This window comes from Lagenorhynchus albirostris, chromosome 15, assembly GCF_949774975.1.
Source record: "Lagenorhynchus albirostris chromosome 15, mLagAlb1.1, whole genome shotgun sequence".
Classification (NCBI taxonomy): domain Eukaryota; kingdom Metazoa; phylum Chordata; class Mammalia; order Artiodactyla; family Delphinidae; genus Lagenorhynchus; species Lagenorhynchus albirostris.
Window position 1 is genome coordinate 65,265,554 of NC_083109.1, and position 25,971 is coordinate 65,291,524.

The 25,971-nt window shown below is 44.6% G+C and overlaps 1 protein-coding gene across 1 annotated transcript in view; it reads right to left on the reverse strand.

Annotated features, from left to right (window-relative positions):
- Nucleotides 1-9,452: 9,452 nt before the first annotated feature.
- The window catches only part of GPR139 (G protein-coupled receptor 139), a 39,563-nt gene continuing 23,044 nt past the window's right edge, over nt 9,453-25,971 (reverse strand). Inside the window, exon 2 of the mRNA XM_060124571.1 lies at nt 9,453-10,387. Within this exon, the coding sequence (XP_059980554.1) occupies nt 9,453-10,387 (935 nt within the window). The remainder of the gene's footprint in view (nt 10,388-25,971) is intronic.

Genomic DNA, 25,971 nt, shown 5'->3' on the forward strand with positions numbered 1-25,971 from the left:
CGTATTTCTCCTTGGATTTATCCTGTATGGGACTCTCTGTGCTTCCTGGACTTGATTAACTATTTCCTTTCCCATATTAGGGAAGTTTTCAACTATAATCTCTTCAAATATTTTCTCAGTCCCTTTCTTTTTCTCTTCTTCTTCTTGATCCCCTATAATTTGAATGTTGGTGCATTTAATGTTGTCCCAGCGGTCTCTGAGACTGTCCTCAGTTCTTTTCATTCTTTTTTCTTTATTCTGCTCTGCAGTAGTTATTTCCACTATTTTATCTTCCAGGTCACTTATCCATTCTTCTGCCTCAGTTATTCTGCTATTGATCCCATCTAGAGTATTTTTCATTTCATTTATTGTGTTGTTCATCATTGTTTGTTTCATCTTTAGTTCTTCTAGGTCCTTGTTAAATGTTTCTTGCATTTTGTCTATTCTATTTCCAAGATTTTGGATCATCTTTACTATCATTATTCTGAATTCTTTTTCAGGTAGACTGCCTATTTCCTCTTCATTTGTTAGGTCTGGTGGGTTTTTATCTTGCTCCTTCATCTGCTGTGTGTTTTTCTGTCTTTTCATTTTGCTTATCTTACTGTGTTTGGGGTCTCCTTTTTGCAGGCTGAAGGTTCGTAGTTCCTGCTGTTTTTGGTGTCTGTCCCCAGTGGCTAAGGTTGGTTCAGTGGGTTGTGTAGGCTTCCTGGTGGAGGGTACTAGTGCCTGTGTTCTGGTGGATGAGGCTGGATCTTGTCTTTCTGGTGGGCAGGTCCACGTCTGGTGGTGTGTTTTGGGGTGTCTGTAGACTTATTATGATTTTGGGCAGCCTCTCTGCTAATGGGTGGGGTTGTGTTCCTGTCTTGCTAGTTGATTGGCATAGGATGTCCAGCACTGTAGCTTGCTGGTCGTTGAATGAAGCTGGGTGCTGGCATTGAGATGGAGATCTCTGGGAGATTTTCGCCGTTTTATATTATGTGCAGCTGGGAAGTCTCTTTTGGACCAGTGTCCTGAAGTTGGCTCTCCCACCTCAGAGGCACAGCACTGACTCCTGGCTGCAGCACCAAGAGCCTTTCATCCACACGGCTCCTTAATTTGGGATGATTCGTTGTCTATTCATGTATTCCACAGACGCAGGGTACATCAAGTTGATTGTGGAGCTTTAATCCGCTGCTTCTGTGGCTGCTGGGAAAGATTTCCCTTTCTCTTCTTTGTTCTCACAGCTCCCAGGGGCTCAGCTTTGGATTCGGACCCGCCTCTGCGTGTAGGTTGCCGGAGGGCGTCTGTTCTCTGCTCAGACAGGACGGGGTTAAAGGAGCCGCTGATTCGGGGGCTCTGGCTCACTCAGGCCGAGGGGAGGGAGGGGCACGGAGTGCAGGGCGGGCCTGCGGCGGCAGAGGCCGGTGTGACGTTGCACCAGCCTGAGGCGCGCCGCGTGACGTTGCACCAGCCTGAGGCGCGCCGTGCGTTCTCCCGGGGCAGTTGTCCCTGGATCCCGGGACCCTGGCAGTGGACCCTGGCACAGGCTCCCCGGAAGTGGGGTGTGGAGAGTGACCTGTGCTCGCACACAGGCTTCTTGGTGGCGGCAGCAGCGGCCTTAGCGTCTCATGCCCGCCTCTGGGGTCCGCGCTTTTAGCCGCGGCTCGCGCCCGTCTCTGGAGCTCCTGCAAGCAGCGCTCTTAATCCCCTCTCCTCGCGCACCAGGAAATAAAGAGGGAAGAAAAAGTCTCTTGCCTCTTCGGCAGCTCCAGACTTTTCCCCGGACTCCCTCCCAGCCAGCCGTGGCGCACTAACGGCCTGCAGGCTGTGTTCACGCCGCCAACGCCAGTCCTCTCCCGGCGCTCCGACCGAAGCCCGAGCCTCAGCTTCCAGCCCCGCCCGCCCCGGCGGGTGAGCAGACAAGCTTCTCAGCTGGTGAGTGCCGGTCGGCCCTGATCCTCTGCGCGGGAATCTCTCCGCTTTGCCCTCCGCACCCCTGTTGCTGTGCTCTCCTCCGCGGCTCCGAAGCTCCCCCGCTCCGCCACCCGCAGTCTCCGCCCGCGAAGGGGCTTCCTAGTGTGTGGACACTTTTCCTCCTTCACAGCTCCCTCCCGCTGGTGCAGGTACTGTCCCTATTCTTTTGTCTCTGTTTATTCTTTTGCCCTACCCAGTTACGTGGGGGGTTTCTTGCCTTTTGGGAGGTCTGAGGTCTTCTGCCAGTGGTCAGTAGGTGTTCTGTAGGAGTTGTTCCACGCGTAGATGTATTTCTGGTGTATCTGTGGGGACGAAGGTGATCTCCGCGTCTCACTCTTCCGCTATCTTCCCGGAAGTCCAATTTTTTTTTTTGAAAGACCAGTGCATAAACTAGGGAAGGACCAAGATTTGAAATCTGCATACAAAAGCATCTGCAAAACAATGATATCGAATATATTACTGCGGGTTGTGTGGGAAAGTTTTAAAAAGTATATACATTTTTAATGCCCTTCCTGCTAGTATAGTCTATATTATTTCAAATACAATCTTGTGGGGCTGATTCTCTACTTTGCCTGATTTCATTAGACACATGAATTGGATCATGAAATAGAACCATTTAATATTATGACCTGATGATCTCTGAATCCTCATTACTGGAATTAGAGGATGACTTTAGCCTAAATATCAACCTTGGATACTGAAAAGGTGAATGGGAACAAGCTGCTAATTCAGGAGAGTGTTGGGATGTCAAGGAAAATGTGTCAAAGTGGCCTGATGAAGTGGCTCATGGAACCAGATGGGACTGGCCTTAAATAACAATTCATAAGTTACTCACTGTGACCTTGAACAAGCTTAATTTAATTCCCACGAGACAGTTTTCTCATCTGAAAAAAGGAGGTGACAGCATTTTAAGAGTTATGATGATTAAATGAAGTAAGAAGATCACATCAATTTCTTACTTAAAATTCTCCATTGCCTTTTACCACCAAATTCCTCACCAGGGCCCACAGAGCTCTGCACGATTTTGTTCCTGCCCACCCCCCCTTGCCTTGTCCAATACCATTCTCTGCTGGGTCACTGTGCTTCAGCAGTCCTAGTCTTCTGTTTTTTCCTTGAGTACTCAAAATTATTCCCATTTCAAGCCCTCTGTCCTTTTTTCCCCTCAGCCTGGAATGTTCTTTATATGACTGTTTCCTTTTAATTTGGATTCCAGTTCTGTTACCTTCTCAAAAAGGCCTTCCCTGACTAACTTGTCTGCTCTTCTTTCCTCCTGACCTTAGTCACTATCATTTATTTCCTAGAAATTATCACTACCTGAAATGATTTTATTGGCTTCCTTGTGTATTGTCTCTCCTACTCGGGCAGGGGCCCTATCTGTCTTGTTCACTGAATCTGTCTTCAATCACTATGCCTAGAATGGATCTTGCCACATAGTGTATTTAAATACATATGAGTCAAATAAATCAATGACCGTGGGAGTGCTGGGACACATGGTTGTTAAATGAGTGCCCACTCTCTTGGCGCTCTTTATTTCCATTCCTAGACATATTCAAGTTGATAGTCTAGTCATTGGAGATGCTGAAGATGAATAAAAGGAATTTCTAATGATGAAGGCTCGAAAGCAAGCTTGTAAAGGTCTATAACATATATTTCCTGTAATGTGCTAGGAAATCATTGGAAATTGGACCTACCAACATCTAGGTTTTATAATCTTGGGCAAAGGGATCTCTTGGGCCTTAGCTTTCTTTCTTTTTGATATTCGGGTGAAATAATCTCTAAGATTCTCTCCGGCGTCCTATGATAGTAAAATAAGAATCTACCCTTTGCTGGTTATTCTGTAATCACTTCCTATCTCACTTCGCCCTTGATTTTTCACTGTTTTGTGCCTTGCGATCTGGCCACTATGGACTGCATCACCTGCACTCCCTTCCTCGCTGACTTCTCTTTGAGCTCGGCCAGTGGAGGCATCAGCATGGTATCAGAGGGAAGGAAGAAAGAGGTTGGGGTACCCCTTCCTTCCTCTCTGGCATCATGTCTCTGGCAGCGGTGTGGCACCTGCTTGCTGGGAGGCCCTTCTCCAAAGCGCATCCTACTCTGAGCTGCAGTAACAGCTATTTCCTCCCGTTGCCCATCAGGCATAGGGAGGTAAGGCTTCCTATTGTTTCTAGTTCCCGGGTGCCTCAATAGCTCTTATTCTTGCTCAGATCATTACTGAATAGTCTCTTGGTTAGTCTTTTTATTGAAATCATCTGAGTGAGATTTGCTTCCCTCCAAGACTCTGATTGATATACAATCCATTTGGAAATATATACAGAGAAGCAGATTCTAAGGACACCCATGGAAAACCATTTGTGGATTTAATAGACATCACTGTGAAGATTTCTTCTTTGGTTTGATCTGAATCCCTTATACTGCAGTTTAGGTCTCATTCCTTCTTGTTTTATCTCCAGTGGAGAGAAATATCATGTTACCGCCATTCACTAGGTAACAAAGTTCCGCAGACATGGTAACTCCTCATGCAGAGTTGGTGAGACGGCATCTCTCTTCCCCGTAGCCCTGTTCTGCTCCTTTTTAATCAGAAAAGTTTTCTTTTTCTTTTTCTGGCATGACAGTGACACATTCTTTCAATAAACCCAGGAAATCCACTGTGTCTATTCATCCCATAGACACAAACCTCTCATCCCCCTTGTTGTGTCTGGCAAGTACTCAGACTAATTGCACACCCTCACAGAGGCTGAGCCATCACATTTAGCCAATAAATGTAATAAAAGGATTATTATTTAACAGTTCAACTTCCGTCAACTCACTTTTATCCTGCTTCCCTGAGTTGGTGAACAAAATTAATGAGAACAGTGTGGTCATGCTTACCAGCTTCTATTTGCAACCTTCTTATCAAAATTTTTGCTTTTCTATACTTCCCTCTCAACTTGTAAGTTACTTTCATGCTCCAAGTTGATGCAAAGATAGATTATGGCAATAGTTTGTGGGTGGCTGTCAGAATTGACAGTGGTTTGTGTGGGAAATGCATAGCTAGTTTGAGAGCTGTGGTTAGAATTCCTGATAGAGTCAATTAAAAACAAAAATTACACCTCACAGGGAAAGGTCAAATCAAGTGTTTTAATTATGATGCTGTTATACTATATCTCACGCTTGGATGACCTGGGTTTGAAGAGTTGGAAAACTATGTAATATAACCAACTGTAAAAAGGGCACAAAAATAATGTGAACTTTTGGAGGGATGAATCAGAATCTTGCAGAGACGCAATGAGGTAGAGTGGAAAGGATGAAGTGTTAGGTGACTTGGGTTCTACTCTGGGCAAAATCATTTAAGCGTTTGAGCCTAGCATCCTCACCTGTAAGAGGATGTACAATTGGAGGCTCTTTTTAGCTCTACTATTAATAATCACCACCCCATGAAGTACGTACTGGAACTACTATTAGCCCGATTTTATGGAGAGGAAATTGAGACTCAGAAAGATTGAAAACATTGCCCAAGGCCACACAGCTAGAAAGTGGCAGAGCCTGCAAAGTTATAGCTGACAATAACTCACTCCAAACTTTGGTGTCCTGACCTTGAGAGTGTCTACTTACCTCTCAGGCACCTGGGAAAATTTGACTTTTACACCACTTTCTACATGAGGACAATCTTTCAGAGATCTTCAAGGACTTGTTCAAGGTCAAACATCTAGTACATTGTGGAGCTAGGACATGAATTTGTGATTGTCTGACTTCAAAGCCCAAGCTCTCAGCCATTATGCTAGATCTCCACTTATGATAACAGCCACCACAGTCTCGAAGATGCATAGACGATGTAGTCAGAAAAGAATTCAGATTTATAACCAGTAAGCTACCTAATTTAGGATTATAGGAAGCAGAGCTCAGTGGCAGGGGCAGGTGGGACTCAGGTCTCATTGTAGCACCAGCACAAAGCATAAGGGAGATGCTTATTTAAAAATTTTAATCAGAGTTCTGCCATTGCTTGAGCATATATGCATTTACCAAACACCAAGTGTGCACCATATTAGAATTTATTATAATACAAACAAGTCCAAACACAATATATCTAATTAAGAAAATATGAACATCTACTATTTTTCTATGGTAACATTTTATTCCATTCTTTCAACTGGAATAGCCAACACTAGAGTCTCTTATTCACTTCAGATAGGCCCCCAGTTTGGACCAGTAGGCACCAACTGTGCAAAGTAACCTTTTCTAATTGCAGAGTGTTTGCAAAATGAAACTTCATGCCTTCTCATGGTCTGTTTTTTATGGTTTGTCTCTCATCCTCCGTATTTCCTTCCTATTAGACAGTTCAGTCCTTGAGTTGTTCAATAAAAAAGATACAGTGTGTACATGTGTAGCATCACTGCATGCCCAACCAAGGACACAAATCATACAAGAGGAATGCTAGTTAACAGTCTTTGAAGGAGGCATCACAAAATCCTGATATAAGGCAATTGCTTGAGTGCAATCAACAGCAGCTGTTTACGTGACAGGCTTCAAAATTCAAGGCTTTATTTCTAAAACTGGCCTGAAAGAAAAGGCTTAAAAGTTTGTTTTTTTCTTTAAAAAAACTTTTAATTTTTGTCCACAATGATTACTATAAATAAGAATAAATTAAAAGTCCTTAGATTATCTGAAATAAACTTTAGGAGATATGTATCAACCTAAGCCAACAGGCGTTTGTATGCATTTTAACCAGAAGACAACACCTCTGGGCTGCCTTCAAAAATCAGACCTCTTTTAAACATTACTGTATCAGAATAGAAAACACAGTCAGAAGGAAGAGTGATCACAATACTAGTTGGTACAGCCTCTGTTGTTAAGAGAAGTAATAAACGAGTGTATGAGGAAAACATTCCAAATGCACACCCAGTTTTTACTTTTTAAACATCAATAAATAATTGTTACATACAACTAAAAACGTGGAGCAGAGAGCATTGAGATCCACATACATGGTTTTCATCTTACATACATTCTCAAAAAGGAATTGCTTAACCTTTATAGATATTGCACTGTGACTCATTCATGTATAGTTCAAACTAGCATTTTTCAGAGCTATGTGTTTAAAAATAAATAATTAAATAAATACGTATATATATTAGGTGTAGGTAGCCTTTGGTCAATGTTCATTCACAAGGGGGTGTGGTGGAGTTGCATCATACACACATTTAATGAACAGATGCCTGACTACACATGCTTGGCAAAAAAGAAACAGAGGGAAATGCAACTTAAGGGGAAATCAGGCCACTCTTCCACTAGATGTGCACATGCCCTGGGGAGAGTGTGACCTGGGAGATAACGAATCTGCTTGTCCCTCAGTCAAGCAACTGCCATGAACCTCTTCTAGTGGGAGCATCTTGCTGCACCAGTGTGATCCTAATGTTCTTGGGTACATGAGAGTCATACCATATGGTCCCTAAATGCAAGCCAACTCCGTCTTGTCTTCAACAGAAGAAACAGCAAACTGTTCCAATGCTGGAAGAAAACTTAGCTAAGTTTTTAAGGGGTAGAATATGGTCTCCAACATGGCTCCTTCCTGAGAACTTTGCAGAAATAACTTTGGCTCTGCCAGATTTTTGATGAGACTTTACTGCAATTATTTAAAAGGAGTAGGGGGCTTCCCTGGTGGCGCAGTGGTTGAGAGTCCGCCTGCCGACGCGGAGGACACGGGTTTGTGACCCGGTCCGGGAAGATCTCACATGCCGCGGAGCGGCTGAGCCCGTGAGCCATGGCCGCTGAGCCTGCACGTCCGGAGCCTGTGCTCCGCAACGGGAGAGGCCCGCGCACTGCAAAAAAAAAAAAAAGGACTAGGAATTCGGATCATCAGGATGAATGTGACCTAAAGTTGATTGAATTAGTGTTGAGGACATTGGTTGAAGTTTAGGGATTGTGTGGCATCGGAGCCTTTTCTACCCTGCTCATTTATTGCAAGTTCCCTTTAAGAGGGTAGACATGTCTTCCAATATAGGGACAAAAGTGCAGTAAAAATTCAGCCTGAGGAACCAAGTGTTCCAGGTGGACTGTCTGCTTTTTGTTGGATCACCAAAAATATCATACAATTCCAAAATCATTTTGGAAGACTTCTTCTAGAACAGGGATAAGTTCAAATACTGGGAATCTGGGAGAGAAGTTTTTAAAAAAATGTAACTGAGAAAAACTCCAGCATGGATTTTTCTTTCAAAACACGTCATGGGGTACATAGGAACCTAATGTAATCAAGTCTGTGTGTGTGCACACATGAGTTGTAGTTCCCAGGGAAGCCTCTATTAATTACACCCTAGAACTGTTCTTGCCTTGGACAGACAAGAGCAGAATAAATAAATTCATATTTTATTATTTTGCAAAGGATCTGGGTTAAATAGCATCACCAAAAACGGGCACCACCCTTTTGAGCCATGTGCATCAAAGCGCAGACATGCAGACAACACGCATACCTTTCCACTGCCATTTGCGGCCGAATGGCAATGCCAGCTGGACAGTGGGGCAGAGCTGAGAATGTCTCCCTTCACACCTGGAGAGCTACAGTTCCTGACCCTCAAAAACTAAACCCAGTTCCAAAGTCACTTCAAATAAAACAGTTTGGTGACGGCTTCAGCAAGCAAGGAGGCAGGGTTGGCAACTCTACACATAAAGCCTTCTCCAGGAAGCGTGAGCGGCACCGCAACAAGAAGCTATTTGAGTAAGGAGACCGTACACAGCTGACACAAGGATGGATTGAAACAATGGCAAGAGTGGGCTTATTTTTTTGTTTTTCTGGGCTCAAGAACTCCTCCTATATCCCCACACACCAGGCAGGGTCTTTGTTTTGGAGGAACTAGTTAAAATCTGTACATAATGGCAAATAGAAAGGCTGCATCTTAGACCCCAGGTCTGAGTGTCGTGGTTATGTAGGTCAGGAGCCTTTGCACAGAAGCTCTGACCAGAGTTGGAGTAAGATCCAATCCTCGCCTGCCCCCAGAATCTCATTCTACAGATTGGGGTGCCAGGGCCACTTCAAGACCAAAACCCTCACTAGGACAAAGGGCACCTTGGAAAATTCTCGAATTGGTCAGCATCGTTAGCTGCTGGTAACAACACAGGGAAATGATGGATGACCTCAGCTCTTGGAAGAAGAGTGTGGGCTCAGCTATGTGCTACTGTGGCTTGATGTGTCACATAAATGAGCGGTTTCCAGTGACCGTGGATGGTGCCAAGGCTAAGTCATAGACTATTTCTCTACTGTGTGTCCTTACAGGCCACAGGATAATGACACAACCTCCAATGACATCTTCAAACTGGTAGGGACTTCTGCTGTCAGCATGACTTGGTAGAAATGAATGCATAAATGAAAACAAGATTCATGCTTTTCTTTCTTCTCCTCCATCTTTCCTCATCTACCAGTCTGAGAGTTGCTCAATCTGTGGAGACAGGAAATCAGGTTAGCACTCTTAAGGAGAGCTGTTCAGCCATAGGATGGGCCACATTCCCATCTGGAAATGGATTATGCAGAGACACTAGGTGCCAAACCTATGAGGTCATGGGGATACCTTTATAGGTTTTCCATTTTTGTCGTACTGGTACACCAGCATCTTGATACAGTGTGAGTTGGCCGGCGAGATCCAAGGGCTACTTGTTATGGAAAAGTTATGGTTGGTGTAGAACTGTATTGGTTGCTTCTGGCACTTGAAGAAGGCCTTGAGGGTAGCGGCCGCCATTTTGCGGAACCGCTTGCTGATGAAGCAATAGAGGAAGAAGTTGATGGCCGTGTTCAGAAGGGCCAGCATGTTGGCAATGTCGGACATAACGTGCATCAGCCAGCGGTTCTGGATGGGTGCCCCATACAGGTGGTAGAGGATCATGATGATACGTGGGGCCCAGAGTGTGGCAAAGATGGAGGTAATGGTAAACAAGATGGCAGTGGTTTTCCCTGTGGAGTAGCCACGGAGGCGAAAATTGCTCTTCCGCCTGAGCTTGTATACAATGATTGAGTTCAATATGAAGAAGATGGAACAGGGCACCAAGTACACAGTGAAGCAGTGAATCCAGATAAGGACATGGTGCACGGAGGTGCTGATGTAGTCTTCAGTCCAGATGTTGGGCCACCAGTAGTAGGGGATGCTGGTCAGGAAGCAGGTGACATAAACACTTACGATGACTTTCCGGGTGCGGGCTGGGTAGGAGACCATGTGGTACTTGAGCGGGTGGCAGACCGCAATATACCGGTCAATGGTTAATGGAACAGTAATCCAAATTGAGGTGTGGATGGATGAGAATTCCAGCACTTCTATGATCTTGTCGGGAACCTGAGGCATCTGCATATTCAAGATGAAATCTTCCAACAGGAAGTCCACGAACACAATGAAAAAGAGGACCAAGATGTCAGCAGCAGCAAGTGCCAAGAGATAGTTGTAGGAGGACTTCTGTCTCCTGGCCACCAGCTGAGAGAGGATGATCACGGTTAGGATATTTGCTGTGGAGAGAAGAGAATCTGGCTTACGTCTGAAGCAAGATGACTTTATTGGCTACTAGGGGCCCCTAGGCATAGTGTATCAGGCACTCCCACGGAAATCAAAGGGACTGAACCCATGCTCTTGAGGGACAATCTCTGCACTGCAATTGCACCTCATACAAACATCTGGATACGATTTTGACAAAGTATCCTGTTCACATGGTACTTAATTTGTCCCTCACACAGTCATGACAGTGGTGCTGCCGTTGTCCTCGCTTCAGAAATGAGACTGGGTCTCAGAGAACTTAAGGAACTCACTTAGAGCCACAGAGTTAGTCATTCATGGTGACAGGGACCAAACCCAGATCCTCTAATCCCCAGTCCTCTGCTCTTTCTTTTGTCTGACTGCATGGAGAATATGGGGTTGGGATGGCATTTGCTGTTTCCCCATGCTCATTGGACTATACAACCTCTTAAGAACCTTTAGAACTTGGATTTTAAGACCTTTCTTTTTTAAGTGGGTTCAGAATTGAAGGAATGGAGAAGATCATGACCTTTAGATTAATTTAAAAATAAATTATATTTATTTTTAGAGTCGGTACACATGGTACATAATTAAAGTTAATAGAAAAGTAAAATTTCCTTCCACTCTTATTCTGCAACCACCCAAATACCCCTCCCTCAGGGCATTCATAGTTAATAAATAATCTGTGCTTATGCATGTCTGTATAATATGTGTGTATATAGGTTTTGCAAATATAGTAGCAATACATTATTTTTCTGGGGGTCAGAATTGTTTTGGAATGCATCCACATAATTCTGATCAATTTTAAAAAAACAAATGTCTCTCTGAATAAGATACATCTGGAAAGTCATTAGGAACTCACTCTAAAATGATATCCCAATGGATAACATCTGGAAGTCATTCTACACATTTATTCTCATTAAGTCACAACCAAACCTGAAATTTGAACATTATTAATTTTAGTTTGCAAACAAGGGTCTGAGAGAATTTATGTCCCCTGTCTGAAGTGCAGTGGCAGAGCTGGAATCCAGGGCTCTCTTTCTCACATGTGCCTTTAAAATTATTTCACAATAGTTCACATGTGAAAATGTCTTTAATATGCACACTCTGGTGTAGTCATCACTCGGGTTAAACAAATTTTAACACTTTGCCACATATGCTTTAGTTCTTTTTAAATAAAGAAACGACACTATAGATGCAGTTGAAGTCTTCTTTGAAATTGTTCCAGCCCATCATTTCCCTTCCGCCTTTCCCCGCCAGAGGCAACCACAGTGCTGCGGTCTTCAGGGCCACGTTTGCATACTCTTAACATTCTTTTATACAGAACCTGCCACTCTACATGCTGCTTTTTTTCACAAAACAAGTTGCTTTTGAGACCTCTTTTTTTTGATACATGTAGATCTATTTCACTCATCTTAACAACTATAGAGCAATTCTATTAATAACCTTATTGCAATTTATTCATATATACACATATTTATACATATACACACGTGTCTATATATGTATATATACACATATTAATGTAGACATATACATCTAGCTGTCTATATGTGTATATATATACACATATACTATATATAGACATCTATGTGTCTTTGTATATGTATATATGTGTGTATGTATATATATATATATATATATATATATATATATATACACACATTTAACTTGGTTTCAGGATTTTGCTGTTATAAACTGCTATAGTTAATACCTTGATATGACTCTCCATGAGAAGTAGCTATGTGTCAGAGTTTCTCTCAGGTAGTATATACATATGTAGAAGGGTGTTTATTATGCTTTAGAATATGTGCATCTTCATCTTTACCAGATATTGCTGAATTGCTCTGTAAAGTGGCTTTACTAATCTGCACTCCCAACAGTAGAGTATGAGAGTTCCAGTTGCTCCATAACCTCTCATTACTTGGCACTGTCAGTTTTTTTGTTTGTTTGTTTAAGTCTGTGCTGTCCTTGTTCTTGCTCAAAGCACTTTGAAATAACATTTTGAAGTGGTGGAGAGTTAAGGTACCAATTATATTAATTATCCAGTATTCATTCCCAGTGGTTTAGAGCATTCAATACCCATGCTTTAAACCACTCGGCAATATCAGTACTTCTAAGCGGGAGTGAGGGCACCATGTGAGTATGTTACACCCTGGACAATAACGAAAAATTATGAGTAAATTTTACTTTAAGTCAATATCTAAGAAAAGAGGTCCATTAAAGCAAAATTCTTTATATTCTTAATCCTGGAATTTCAAAAGTTTACTTATGCATCCAACAGTGTTTTTCCATAATTACTATGAGCTATGCCCTGGAAGGAGATGTTGAACAAAATAGACATGGTCCGTCTTAACTTCATGGAGCTTAGAGTTTACTATGCAAGAAAAGCTTCAACCGAAGAATCACAGAAGAAAATGTGTAACTGGAAGCTCTAGTAAGTGCTATTAGTGATCAGAAGAATTTTTACTGAGGAAGTGATATCCAAGCTGAAATTTGGAGACCCAGTAGGAGGTAAATAGGCAAAAAAGGTGGTTGGAGAAAGTGTTTCAGGCAAAGGAAACAGCATGTGCAAAGGCCCTGAGGTGGGGAAAGCATGAAGAGTTGAGTTTATTAAGGCAAGGAATACTCATATGGATTTCTACTTGCTTTGTATACATTTTTGCACTTCATAGCTCTCTTTTATTAAACAGCCTGTTGAAAAGTGTTCGAAAATGTCTTATTCATTTAGACATCCTTTCAGAAAACATCTAGCATCTTCCTTCTGTGTACATGGGCCCAAGATGGATACAAATTAGTATTGTAGACATTCAGAGTCTCCACTCAGAGAGTGTAGAAACAGCATGCAAGGGGCTGAATATTAAAGAGACAAACAAGAATACACACAGTGATACATGAGCCACAGGTGCATAGATACAGGATGAAGCGCAAAGGCTTTGGAGGAGGTGATGGGTCAAAAGTTAGGCTACTCCGACCTGACAGTCAGAGTTTCATGGAACTCAAGCTGTAAAACCAGCCACATAGCACAGGGAGATCAGCTTGGTGATTTGTGACCACCTGGGGGGGGGGGGCGGTATAGGGAGGGTGGGAGGGAGAGAGACGCAAGAGGGAAGAGATATGGGAACATATGTATATGTATAACTGATTCACTTTGTTGTAAAGCTGAAACTAACACACCATTGTAAAGCAATTATACTCCAATAAAGATGTTAAAAAAAAAACCCAAAAAACCAGGTCTGATGCTTTCCCATCAAGCCAAGAGCATCAGAGCACAGTGATTTAGAATGTGGAGTTTGGGGCCAGGCTGCCTGGGGTTCAGTCCTGGCTCTATTATTTATTGACTCTTTGGCTTTGGGCAAATTTATTCAATCCCGCTGTGCCTTAGTTTCCTTTTTCATAAAATAGGTTTAATAGGGTTATTCTGAGGACTAAGTGAGATAATTTTTATAAAGTGGTTAGAACAGTATCTGGCATGTGGTAAGTTCTCAATGAATGTTAGTTCTTGACTGAGAATCCACTCATTCAACAATTATTAACGGAGCATTTACTGTGTGTCAGGCACTGTATGAGGTGCTGGAGATGCAGAAATTAACAAAATGGACAAGTTCCCTTTTATCATGGGGCTTATAGTAGAGTGGGTGAGAGAGACAACACATAAATACAAAAATGTACAACAGAATTTCAGATAGTGATGCTATACAGAATAAAGCCAAGGGATGAGACAAATCGTTGGGGGGTGTTGTTTTTTAGATTGGACATTTGAGTTCAATTAAGGATGAGGAGAGGGGCTCTGCCATAAAAAGATCCGTGAGAAAAGAACTCTAAGTAGGGGGAATGGCAAGTGCAAAGGCTCTGAGGTAGGAAAGAACTTGGCATTCATGGAACTGAAAGAAGGACTCTCATCCGTCCTATTATCATCCCTGTTTTACAGGGGAGGAAACTGAGGCTTTGATATTTAGGTTCTCTCTCCATAGCCACAAACTGAGTAAGTGGGAGAGCCTGAAGTTGACTCCAGCTCTCTCTGACTTTATGGCATATCAAGTTCCGCTTCGTTTCCAGCCGGAGGAAAGTGATTCCTGTTCTCTCAGTTGCCCCTGACTTAGAAAAGTGCCGTCATTTCTCAGAACCTCTTTTTTCCATTCATTAAACAATGTCCACACACTGTCTCACGTCCCTGCTCTGCTCCCCAGCTTATAAGGGGGGTAGGGATGAATAAATGCTGGGGCGTCCCCAGAAAAAAATGTTATACAGTCATCCTTTAGTATCTGCAGGGTATTGGTTCCAAGACCCTCCTGTGATACCAAAATCTGCAGATGCCCAAGTCCCTTAAATAAAATTGTAGAGTACAGATGGCTCTCTGTCTCCGTGGGTTCCGCATCCACGGATACAGAGGGCTGACTGTATATATTCTGCGGAGAGTCACTTTCCAACACCATCTCTTACTTCCTCATCGAACCCTGTTTGTAATGTGGTGCTAAAAATGTTCCATATCCAAACTCTTCAAAAATATTCCATCTCCATCTAATTAATGCTTTAAGTCAGGCAAGTCATCAACTCCAAATTAAATTTCCAGCTATTCATATTTGACATTTCCTTAAGTTTCTAGTAATTGCGTCTCTCGAGAAACTAACCCGCAGACATTGAGTTTCCCATTGCTTTCGTGCAGGTCGATTTGCTCCCAAGGCAATATCAAGAACACTTAGAACATCCTTGGGATGAGAGAGATGTGTGAGCCACAGAGACCCAGAGGGGAATGGAACAATGCCTGTGTATTGATTTTCTGAAAAAGAAATGAGAAGGTAGAATTTTCAACTCCCAAGGTCGGCATTTGCTATAATTCCCCACATTGAAAAATCCTTTCATTTCCACTGTGACAGTTTTTTCCCCAAAGAAAAGGAGTGGTGTTGACAGGGTCTGTGTGTATTTATAAAGGGTGAATAAGCGAAGAAACCCAAGTCATCACCACCTGAAATTCCATTTCATTGCATTTTTACTTTAAAAAATATTGCATTAGGGCTTCCCTGGTGGCGCAGTGGTTGAGAGTCCGCCTGCCGGTACAGGGGACATGGGTTCGTGCCCCGGTCCGGGAGGATCCCACATGCCGTGGAGCAGCTGGGCCCGTGAGCCATGGCCGCTGAGCCTGCGCGTCCGGAGCCTGTGCTCCGCAGCGGGAGAGACCGCAACAGTGAGAGGCCCGCGTACCGCAAAAAAAAAAAAAAAAAAAAAAAGTCAATGCTTCTAAAAAGCAAATCCTTTCTGTCAGTGGTGTTGTTGGACAGGTGGGTAATATAAAGCCCATGTTTTGTGATTGCAAAGCTTCTTGGTTATATTCTTGGGGGAATTCATTTCCTATACTTTGCAGCTTACCATGCTCAAACTTGAGAGGATTTAGGGAGCGCTAAAAGATCAACACAGGTTGGGCTGTCAGACCCCACCACTGGACGGTTGACTGGTGCAGAGGGAAAGGGTCAAGGTCTTCCAGAGGTATTTTCTGTGTCTGTGAGGACTAAGAAGTTCCTGGAGATTCCTTGGAAGAGCCCTGACTGGGAGTTCTGAGTTTATATCTCTTAATTCTGCTACATTTCTTGGTTTTTGGTTGTTTATTTTTGGTCTTTGAAAATTATTTTTTTTAATTACAAAAGTAAAATATACCTTTAAAAATTAAACATATCAGTGTATAATAATATTATTAGCTCACTTTTATTGAGCATTTACTTCTAAGCATCTTACACACATTTAATTTCATTTAATTTTTACAACCACCCTATGAGGTTGGAACAATTATCTGAGAGCATCGAGCCTTAGAGAGGTTATAAGTAACTTGTTTGTGGTCACAGAGCAAGCGAGTGGTGAGCCCAGACATTAAGCCAGGCTTTTTGTCTCCTGAGTTTGTACATGTAACTATTACATTAGACACTGGAAAGTGAAAGTCTGTCCGAATCGCATTTTCTAGAGATATTATGGTATCTAGTCTCTTAGATGGTCCTCAGTGAACCATACCTCCTGGTGTTCATGCCTTTGTGTAGTCTCCTCCCCTTGAATTGGAGCTTGTCCTGTGATTCACTTTTTTTTTAAAATAAATTTATTTATTTACTTTTGGCTGCGTTGGGTCTCTGTTGCTGCGCATGGGCTTTCTCTAGTTACAGCAAGTGGGGGCTACTCTTCGTTGCGGTGCCCGGGCTTCTCATTGTGGTGACTTCTCTGGTGGCTTCTCTTGTTGCAGAGCACGGGCTCTAGGCATGCGGGCTTCAGTAGCTGTGGTATGCGGGCTTGGTAGTTGTGGTACACGGGCTTAGTTGCTCTGCGGCATGTGGGATCTTCCCCCATCCAAGGCTGGACCAGGGCTCAAACCCGTGTCCCCTACATTAGCAGGCAGGTTCTTAACCACTGCGTCACCAGGGAAGTCCCTGTGATTCACTTTCGACCAATAGACTACTGTGGGAGTGACACTGCATGAGCAGGTTGTACGTGGGCCTTTTGAATACCTGCTTTGGGACGCTCCATCTTGGAGCCCAGCTGTGAGAAGGCCAAGCCACACGGACTCTGGTTGAAAGCCCCAGGTGAGCTCGTAGCCGACAACCAACATCAACTGTCTGTCATGTGTCTGTCATGTGAGTGAGCGCTCTTGGATGTCCAGCTCCATGGAACCCCCAAATAACTGCAGTCCCAGTGCTCTGCGGCTGCCACTGTGAGAGACCCTGAGAAAGAGCCATCCGGCTGAGCCCAGTCAGCCTAAGAACCAGGACAAATAATCCTAAATGGCTGTATTAAGCCTCTAAGTGTTCGGGTGGTTTGCAATGCTGCAACCAGAACAGAGGTTTATTAACCATTTGGTGTTTTTATCTCTAGGATATTTATATGCCTATAATTATAAATATAATTAGTAATAAGATTATCACCACAAAATGAGATCATACACTAATACTGTTGTGCAAGTTGGTTTTTTATTATCTTTTTTCTCTCTCTTTTTTAAAAACTTTAAATAATTAATTTAGTTTTGGCTTCATTGGGTCTTCGTTGCGGTGTGCAGGCTTCTCATTGCGGTGGCTTCTCTTGTTGCAGAGCACGGGCTCTAGGCGTGTGGGCTTCCGTAGTTGTGGCTCGTGGGCTCTAGAGCGCAGGCTCAGTAGTTATGGCACACGGGCTTAGTTGCTCCGTGGCATGTGGGAAGCCCCAAGTTGGTTTTTTAATCAATTAGAAATAAATCGTGAATTTTTTCCTATGTCAATTATATTCATGAAATATTCACTTATGGCTGGACATTACTTATTTTATTTTTTATTTTATTATTTTGGCCACCACAGAGCTTCATTAAACATCTTTGCATATTTCTGTAGAATAAATTCTCAAAAGTAGAAATGCTGGCTTAAAGGGTAACACACATTTTTTCCCTTCCTCCCTCTCTCCTCCCTCTCTCCCTCCCTCCCTCTCTCCCTCCTTTCTTCTTAAAGGCAGCTAATAGAATTTGTAAGAAGGGAAAGAGCTCAAGGTGAAGCTACAAAAAGATTTAGTTTAGACACCAAGAAGCACTTTCTGACTACAGTGGTAGTTATGTGAACGAGAGCAGGCCACTGACACCACAGCTGTTTGGTCCACGCAGGTCTTCTGAAAAGAACAAAGAGCTGTGTATCTGGGCTGATTAAATTCCTGGCGTTACCTTCTGCAAATCCTCTTTCTCTGCATCCTAAATTATATTTTCGTGAATTTCCAAAAAGAGAGCAATTCACCCCTTTCAGCCCCATCCCCTGTGACTTAAATGCATCCCTCCCTCCTTCAAGGTGCCTATCTTTTGTACTAGAAGAGTCAGCCCTCATGTCCTACAGACACATGACGACCCCTGACACTGTGAGCCATTCCAGTGGTGCTATTTATATGGTTGCTGGAAGGTGCCTCAAGGACAGGTTTTTAGGAAAAGCCTAGGTGATGGGGCTCCTCTGCTACACAGCTGATGCCTTCCCCAAGGAGTCCACCCTGCGGCGTTCGACGATTGCAGTGCCCGAAGTGCACCTGACTGGCGCACGGTGAGCCCGAACCTGTGGGACGCGGGGCCAGGAGCATGACCGTCTCGCACACTCTCCCACCCTCAGCCCAACGTCTTTGTCATCTATGTCTCCACTGCCAGAGAACGTGCGGCACAAGTGGCATCCAGAAGGGTGTCACCACTGCCCTGAGGTGTACATCCTCCTGCTGGGCACCAGAAAGGACCTGAAAGCTCAGCCTGACACCTGCGGCGCCTCAAGGGCAGGGCCAGGTGCTGGCCGAGCAGATCAACGTCGTGCGCTCCCTGGAGGGCTTGACCTGGCAGCAGGACGGCGCTCAGCTTGGAGGCTGCCCCGCCCCACCCCGGACAACTGGTGCCTTGGTGCCCTGTCTGCCCCCAGCTGAGCCTGAAGGACAATTCTAGCACCCCTTGAGGGGGGGGGGTGCTCCCTGAATGCCTTTTTCTCCTTAAGGAGGCCCACAGCGAGGGGGCCTTGGGTCCTGCCCCACTCTGCTTGGGAACACCAGGTATTCTCGAGAGCTCACCCAGGCCAAGGTTGGCTCCCTCCCCAAGAAGCCAACCCTTGCCCCTCCCCATTTCCCCACACAGACGTTGGTGCCTCTGTGCTGCGTCCTCTCAGGTTAGGAGCTCTCAGCTGTCCAGTCCCTAACAGCTCCCTCACTGCTCTTTGACTGGTTCCCCTCTAGATGCTCTCTCCCTTCCCCAAAGAAGGAGCCACGGAACCCAAGAACGGTGAATATGTCCTAACCTACTCCCACATGCCCAGGTCTTATGCATTTGCTGACTGACTCAGCCCCCCATGCCCCCCGGGCCTTTCCTACCCCATCAACATTATTAAAATCTCATCTCCAGTGGGGGATGGGGGGAGATGATGCTGACGGGACTTGGTGTTCAGTCTTTTTGACCTCTGTGGATGGTGCCAGGAGGTCTTCAGGCAGTTGTGCCCTGAGGGCTTCTAGGAGAGGAGCAGGGAAGGGTTTCCCAAGGGCAGCTGTCCATCCATGTGGTCCCAACCCCAGGCACTGCCCGCTGGCCAGTGGCCAATCTTGTTTCCCATTGTTCCACTTGCTCCAGGGCAGAAGCCAGGGAATGTGGAACATACTTCCTGAAGTTGGCTATTAGGGGCACGAAACTGACTGTGGACTAGTGGGGTGGAGGTCAGGCAGTGGGGCCCCAGCTCATGTGAAGGCAATCCCTGAGGGATAGCTTCCAGGTTCCTGCAAGGGCTCTGAAGGGCCATTTGTTCTTTTTCCTCTTTGCAGGCTGAACTTCACCCCACATATCCAGGTACATAAGAACCTATCATAGGACTTCCCTGGTGGCGCAGTGGTTAAGAATCCTCCTGCCAATGCAGGGGACTCAGGTTTGAGCCCCGGCCCGGGAAGATCCCACATGCTGCGGAGCAACTAAGCCCGTGCACCACAACTACTGAGCCTGCGGTCTAGAGCCCGCGCTCCGCAACAAGAGAAGCCACCGCAATGAGAAGCCCGCGCACCACAACGAAGAGTAGCCCCCGCTCGCTGCAACTAGAGAAAGCCCCCGCGCAGCAATGAAGACCCAACACAGCCAAAAAATAAATAAATAATTTAAAAAATTCTCACTTAAAAAGAAAAAAAAGAAAAAAGGAACCTATCGTAGCTGGAAGAGGTTGTGAAGTGTAGTGATTAATCTCCCTGAACCTCAATTCCTACATCTGTGAAATCGGCAATCAATATAAATAGCACCCTCATAGGTTATTAGAAAAATAGAGGAAATAACGTGTAAAATACTTAGTACAGCCCCTGGCACATGGTGAGCACTCTGTAAATGTTAGTTTTGTTACTTTTCACACCTGGCCAGTTCAGTTCAGCAGACAATTATTGAGCTAGAGGCCAGACACTTTGCTGGAAGCAGAGCTGAATAGGAGAGAGTCTGAGCTCTCAAGGAATCCATGGAAGATTCTCGTTTACCTCCATGGATCATTCCAGGCACTATAGTCCTGTCACCTTATCTGGAAATTCTTTTTTTTTTTTGCGGTACGCGGGCCTCTCACTGTTGTGGCCTCTCCCGTTGCGGAGCACAGGCTCCGGATGCACAGGCTCAGCGGCCATGGCTCACGGGCACAGCCGCTCCGTGGCACGTGGGATCTTCCCGGACCAGGGCACGAACCCGTGTCCCCTGCATCGGCAGGCGGACTCTCAACCACTGCGCCACCAGGGAAGCCCTGGAAATTCTTCATTCCCAATTCCTCTAGCTGCAGCTGTGTCCCACCAACAACCCCTCTCTATTTTTCTCTGCTTGGTGGAGAAAAACATCGGTCTTTATCTATGGAACTATACCCTTAAGAGCCATTACTATATGATAACTTAGTTGTTTCTTGCATTCTCTGAAACAGCTTCTGTTCTTTTAAAATTTTAGTTCTTATTTGACAGCTCTTTAATTTTCTTTGTAGCTTTACTATCATGCCCTTCACTGTTATTTTTTTGTGGGGACCCTACTTGTCACCACATTTAGCACTTGAGTGGATCCTTTTCAAAGCTAGGATCTGTGTTTCTTCCTTTCTTTGAATCTCCCTTTCTAGGATCTCCTGCCCAGGGTGATAGCATAGCCGGAGGCAGGGATGACAAAAATGTTTACTCTTCAATTGACTGGTAGGGGCTGCTGGGTGCCATGTTGAAACATTCCAAAACCACACCTGGGTTTAGCAGTGCTGCAATGAATTGGTGATGCCTGCCTTGGTAGAAGAAATGCTGTGGATTTGCCACAGGAAGTCTTGGGACCTGGATACATGGTACAGGTTTCCTTTTTCCCAGAACTTAATAAAGTAGTGTTTTCCAGTGTAGACCAGGACTAGTTGAGACCTAGCAAGCCTGCCCTTGTGGTTGAGTGGTCAGCAAGAGCTAAGATGGCTACCCCAGGGCAGTCTGACTCAGGGCGATGGGGAGAAGTGAGTCCTCCTCCAGGCTACAGGCCAATCAGTTGGCCTTCTCTTGACAGTAAAATTGCTTCTGGCTTTTTGACTATGCACAGCTTCTTCGGGTAAGCATGACAACAACTAGATTCTCAACTGGGAAATCACATTCAAGTTGGCCAACAGACTCAAAAGTTTCCAAACCATACTTCTCAATGCCAAGCTTCATTTTCTTATGACTACCATACACTGAGCACCTACTGTGTGCTGGGTGGCTCTGTATAGATGAGATGATTTTATGAGATTTGCTGATGAACATTTTTACTTTCAAAGTTATACATTTAGTTTAAGTGGTACTAGAGGAATGTTATTTTTCCATTTAGGGTAGTGATAAAAGCCTGTTTATAAAATAACTTTATCCAAAAAGTGAACTGACTTAAAGAAATATTTAAGGAGATGACAGTGCAAGCAGAATGTAGGCTCTCATCTCCATTTTACAAATGAGGAGAAACTAATATTCAGAAAGGTTTAGCCACCTGTCCAAGACGGCACAGCTGGGAAGTCAAAGAAGCATTCTGAAAGCACTTGACGGTGCCATTCTGGGTCAACTTTTGTACTAAGTGATGGATGCGACTGTGTTTTTTCAGCTCTGGGGGTTTGTCACAGAGACAGATGGGGGCAGGGCTTGAGGTGGCTCTCCAGCAAACACAGAACAGAAGAGTTATCGGAAAGGACAGGCTCCTTAGAGAGGCATGAATTTTGAAGTCTGGAGGAGCTGGGCTAGCACCCCAGATCTGCACATTTCTTGCTAGCACTCTTGGGCAAGTAAACACAAGGAACAATCAATAAAATGGGAGTAACGATGCTGTCCAGTTCAGAGGGCTGTTGTGAGGGTTAGAGGGAATCTCTCACACACACAAAGCTCTTAGCACGGCGCCTGGCCCAGGGAGAGTGTGCAGTATAAGTGGTCACAGTTATTGTCTGCGAGTGTGATGACCAGTCCTGTGAAGGTGACAAACTGAACCAGGCGAAGGCCTGGTGCAGGCGAAGCAGCGCCCGCAAATCTAGGTGGGGCTTCTCCTGGTGTAGTTCTTGAGGATGGGAGAACTGGCTGTAGAAAAGACCTCTAACTTGTTTCTCACACTCGGTCAGTGAAAGTGTCCTTCATGCTGCTGTATGTTACAGATGAACGTTGTTAAGAGAGTAAACCCTAAGGGTTCTCATCACAAGGAAAACATTTTTGTTTCCTTTTCTGCTTTTACTTGTATCTCTGTGAGATGACGGATGCCAACTAAACCTATTGCGGTGATCATTTCACACTATATGTAAGTCAGATCATCATGTGTATATGTTAAGCTTACACAGTGATGTAAGTCAATCATATCTCAGTAAAACTGTGAAAGAAAAAAGAAAGCATCTTTAGCCTTTCCATTTTTGTTAGGAGGCCCCTCGGGTTAGACTGAGTTCTCACATAGACGCTTGTGTGCTCCTGGACAAGCCCCTTCCCTTCTCAGAGCCTCAGTTTCCATATCTGCAAAGTGAGCTGGTGAATAGTAAAGAAATAATTTAAAAAATAGTATCATAGCTCCCGTTTGGTAAAGGTGGGCAGGGGTTAAACAGGCACACAAGACAAGGAGAGGCTCCCAGGGAGAGTGAACAGCACGTGCAAAGGCAGGAAGGAGGAAGGTCCTCAGGGCAGCTGTTTGCTGTTTGTCAGGCCCTGAACTCACTGCTTCATATACATGAAGCATATTTCATGTCTACAATATCAAACATTATCTAATATTATAATATCTAACATTAAATATCCAGTATGGAATCCTTGCTAATAAAGTAGGTACTATTTTCATCCCCTATTATAGATGAGAAAGACTGAGGCTCAGAGGGTGAAGAAGTTGACTGAGGTTGGATGCAAAAGTGTCAAATGCCTCTTCCAGTTCTTCCATTCACGCAGACCTGTAATACAAGGGCTGAGCACATGCAGTAATAACTGGTACATTTATTAACAACCATTCCCTTTATTAGGCACTTGCTATGTGTGACTCACTTGCTAAAGGTTTTACTGGCATCAAATTTAATCCTCACATGACATAAAGGGATAGATGCTATTAATATCCCCATTATAGAGATGAGAACACTGAGGCCCAGTGGGTTAAGAGACTGGCCCAGATCAGACATCAAATGTATGCTGGACCCAGGATTCAAAAACAATTTATTAGACTCTAGAGCCCATTCAGTGCACCTGCTCATCCAGACGCTTCCATCATTAGCTTGAGGGAACTATTAAGTAGAAATGGGTCAGTATTTTGTTTCTTTTTCTTTTTTAACAGTGTGTATCAGCTGGCATGTATGGTGGCATGAGGTAGCTGAGGGAAGAATTCCCTTCAGAGGAGTTGTAGGTCCTTCCAGAACACCCACGACTCACAGTCCCTGGGAATAAGCGAGGGTAAAGAGACAGGGGGTTCGTCTCTGCCTCTGAGGGTCTAATCACTTCCTCCAAGTCCAGGGCTTACCACCGAGACCCTCTCCATGGCGCCTCCCGTATGGAATGGTGCTCGCGCGGGCTAATTCTCCCTGGGATTCACCCCAGGTGCATGGTTTCCGCCCACATGGCCGTCCCCAGACTTGGAGCTGGTGGCTGCCATGTGCACAGAATGCTCATTTGTTTTGCTGTTTTGTGGACCCAGAGTGATGGTCACTGGGTGTCAGGGGACCAACAGGAAGTCAGAGGCTTCTGGGCTCTTCATCTGGAGTTCACCGTGGTGTCAGAGGCTTTTGTGGCTCTGCTCGGGTTGTTGCTGTTTGATTAAATGTCTTGCACTAAGCACCATCCGTCTCCCACTGGCTCTCGGGGGGTAGGTATTTTTAGCTGTGGGCAAATAGCTTATCAATTGTGCATGCAAGACGCAGCCAACACAAAGCCTTCATTCCTGTTGCCTGTCTTCTTCCACACAGGCAAGGACAACAGAAGAATTAAAGGAGGTTGGCACTCATTTGCTCATTCCACAAACATTTACTGAGCTGCCCACCATGCACCAGGCACTGGGCCAGGCACTGTGGATGCAGCAATGTGCAAACGCACAGGTGGCGTGAGTCCACATGGGGCTTACGATCTATGTTGACAGAGTTGAGGTCTGCTCTGCTGCCTGCTAACTCTGAGGCTTTTGGTGGGTCACACATTTCTCTGGACCATTTTTCATTCAAAAAGCACGTGCTGGGCATATACTATGTGCCATTCACAGCACTGAGGTTGCTGGTGTGGAAAGACAAGTCTCTCCCCACTAGCAAGTGAGGTAGAAAGGGAAAGAGGTTGCACGACCAAGCAGCGAGCATGACCCAGGTGGCCCAGGCATTTTCTCAGGCCCATGGGAGAAAATGGCAATGAGTTCTGACCTTGGGGCCTGGGAAAGTTGCACGGAAGCGTGAAGGAGGGGCTGGTGGGATCCAGGAGCCACATGGGCAAAGGAAGCAGGATGGTGGGCAACACAGTCAAGAACTAGGAACATAACAGATAAGTTAAACAAATTCTTCAGCTAATGACCCAAGCTGTCTTTCTAGCCTGAAGGCTTCTCTTCCCAGGGGCCACTTCCGAGGGGCAGCTGGCTGCCCTGCGGCCAAGGCCACGTATAAACTGCAGCAGTCAGCTGTCACTTCGCACCTCCAGCTGCTTTCTAGTATTAGGTCTGCATCAAGTGTCTCCAACTTAAAAGAAGGAAAAGCAATACCATGTGATGTCAGGAAAAAAAAAACAAACCACTCACTATTATATACAAAGGTCCCAGAACATGTTGTTATGGTTAATCTACTTACCCAGGGTTCCATTGCTATAGACACCACCAGTGCTGACCCACAACTATCACAACCATCACTTTGATGATTTGGGAGTCACTTTAGGGACTCCCAGTGTCATCCCAGAATGGTAAGAGGCAAAGAGTACAGATTCCGGAGCCATGCTGCTAGGGTTCAAACCTGCCTGTGCCACTCTAGCTGTGTGACCTTGGACAATCTACTTAACCTCTCTATGCCTCAGTTTGCTCATCTATGGAAAGGATGATACAGCACTTATCATAGGCTTTTGTGAGGATTAAATGAATTAATATATGGAAAGTACCAAGCACGGTGCCTGGTACCATACAGGCTATATAATTTTACCATCATAACTATTAGGTTAGAAATCCAGACGAGCAGGAAGTGTGTTTGCTTTTCTTCTTATTATTAATATATTGCCAACCTCTCACACAGTTCTGGGCATATGGTAGGTGCTCTAAATATCTGTTGAATGAATGAATGAATGACTACGAACATAGATTAACATGGCATTTTAGACATGCAGAAGGGCTTTGTCATAGTTTTGAATAGACTGGAAGACTGCTAAGTGTTTACTGCAGAAAATGAGTCAGGTGATGTGATCAAGGGTAACTGGAAATTAATTGGAAATTAAGTTAGTGTTCACTGTGTGAGATCTTTTAGAGACTATCAGCTTCTCCAGAAGAGGTTTTGTGCCAGAATCTTCCATGTGAATCCAATTTCAGCTCAACATAAATTTAGTGATGCTCAACTGTGTAGCCAAACCTGGATCAGACTCTCAAGGAGTACAAGACCCTGCACTCAGGGTGCTGAGAACTTACTGAATAAGTCATCCCAAGGCAGCATGAGGAGTCATTCAAACTCCCTGCTACCTTCAATGG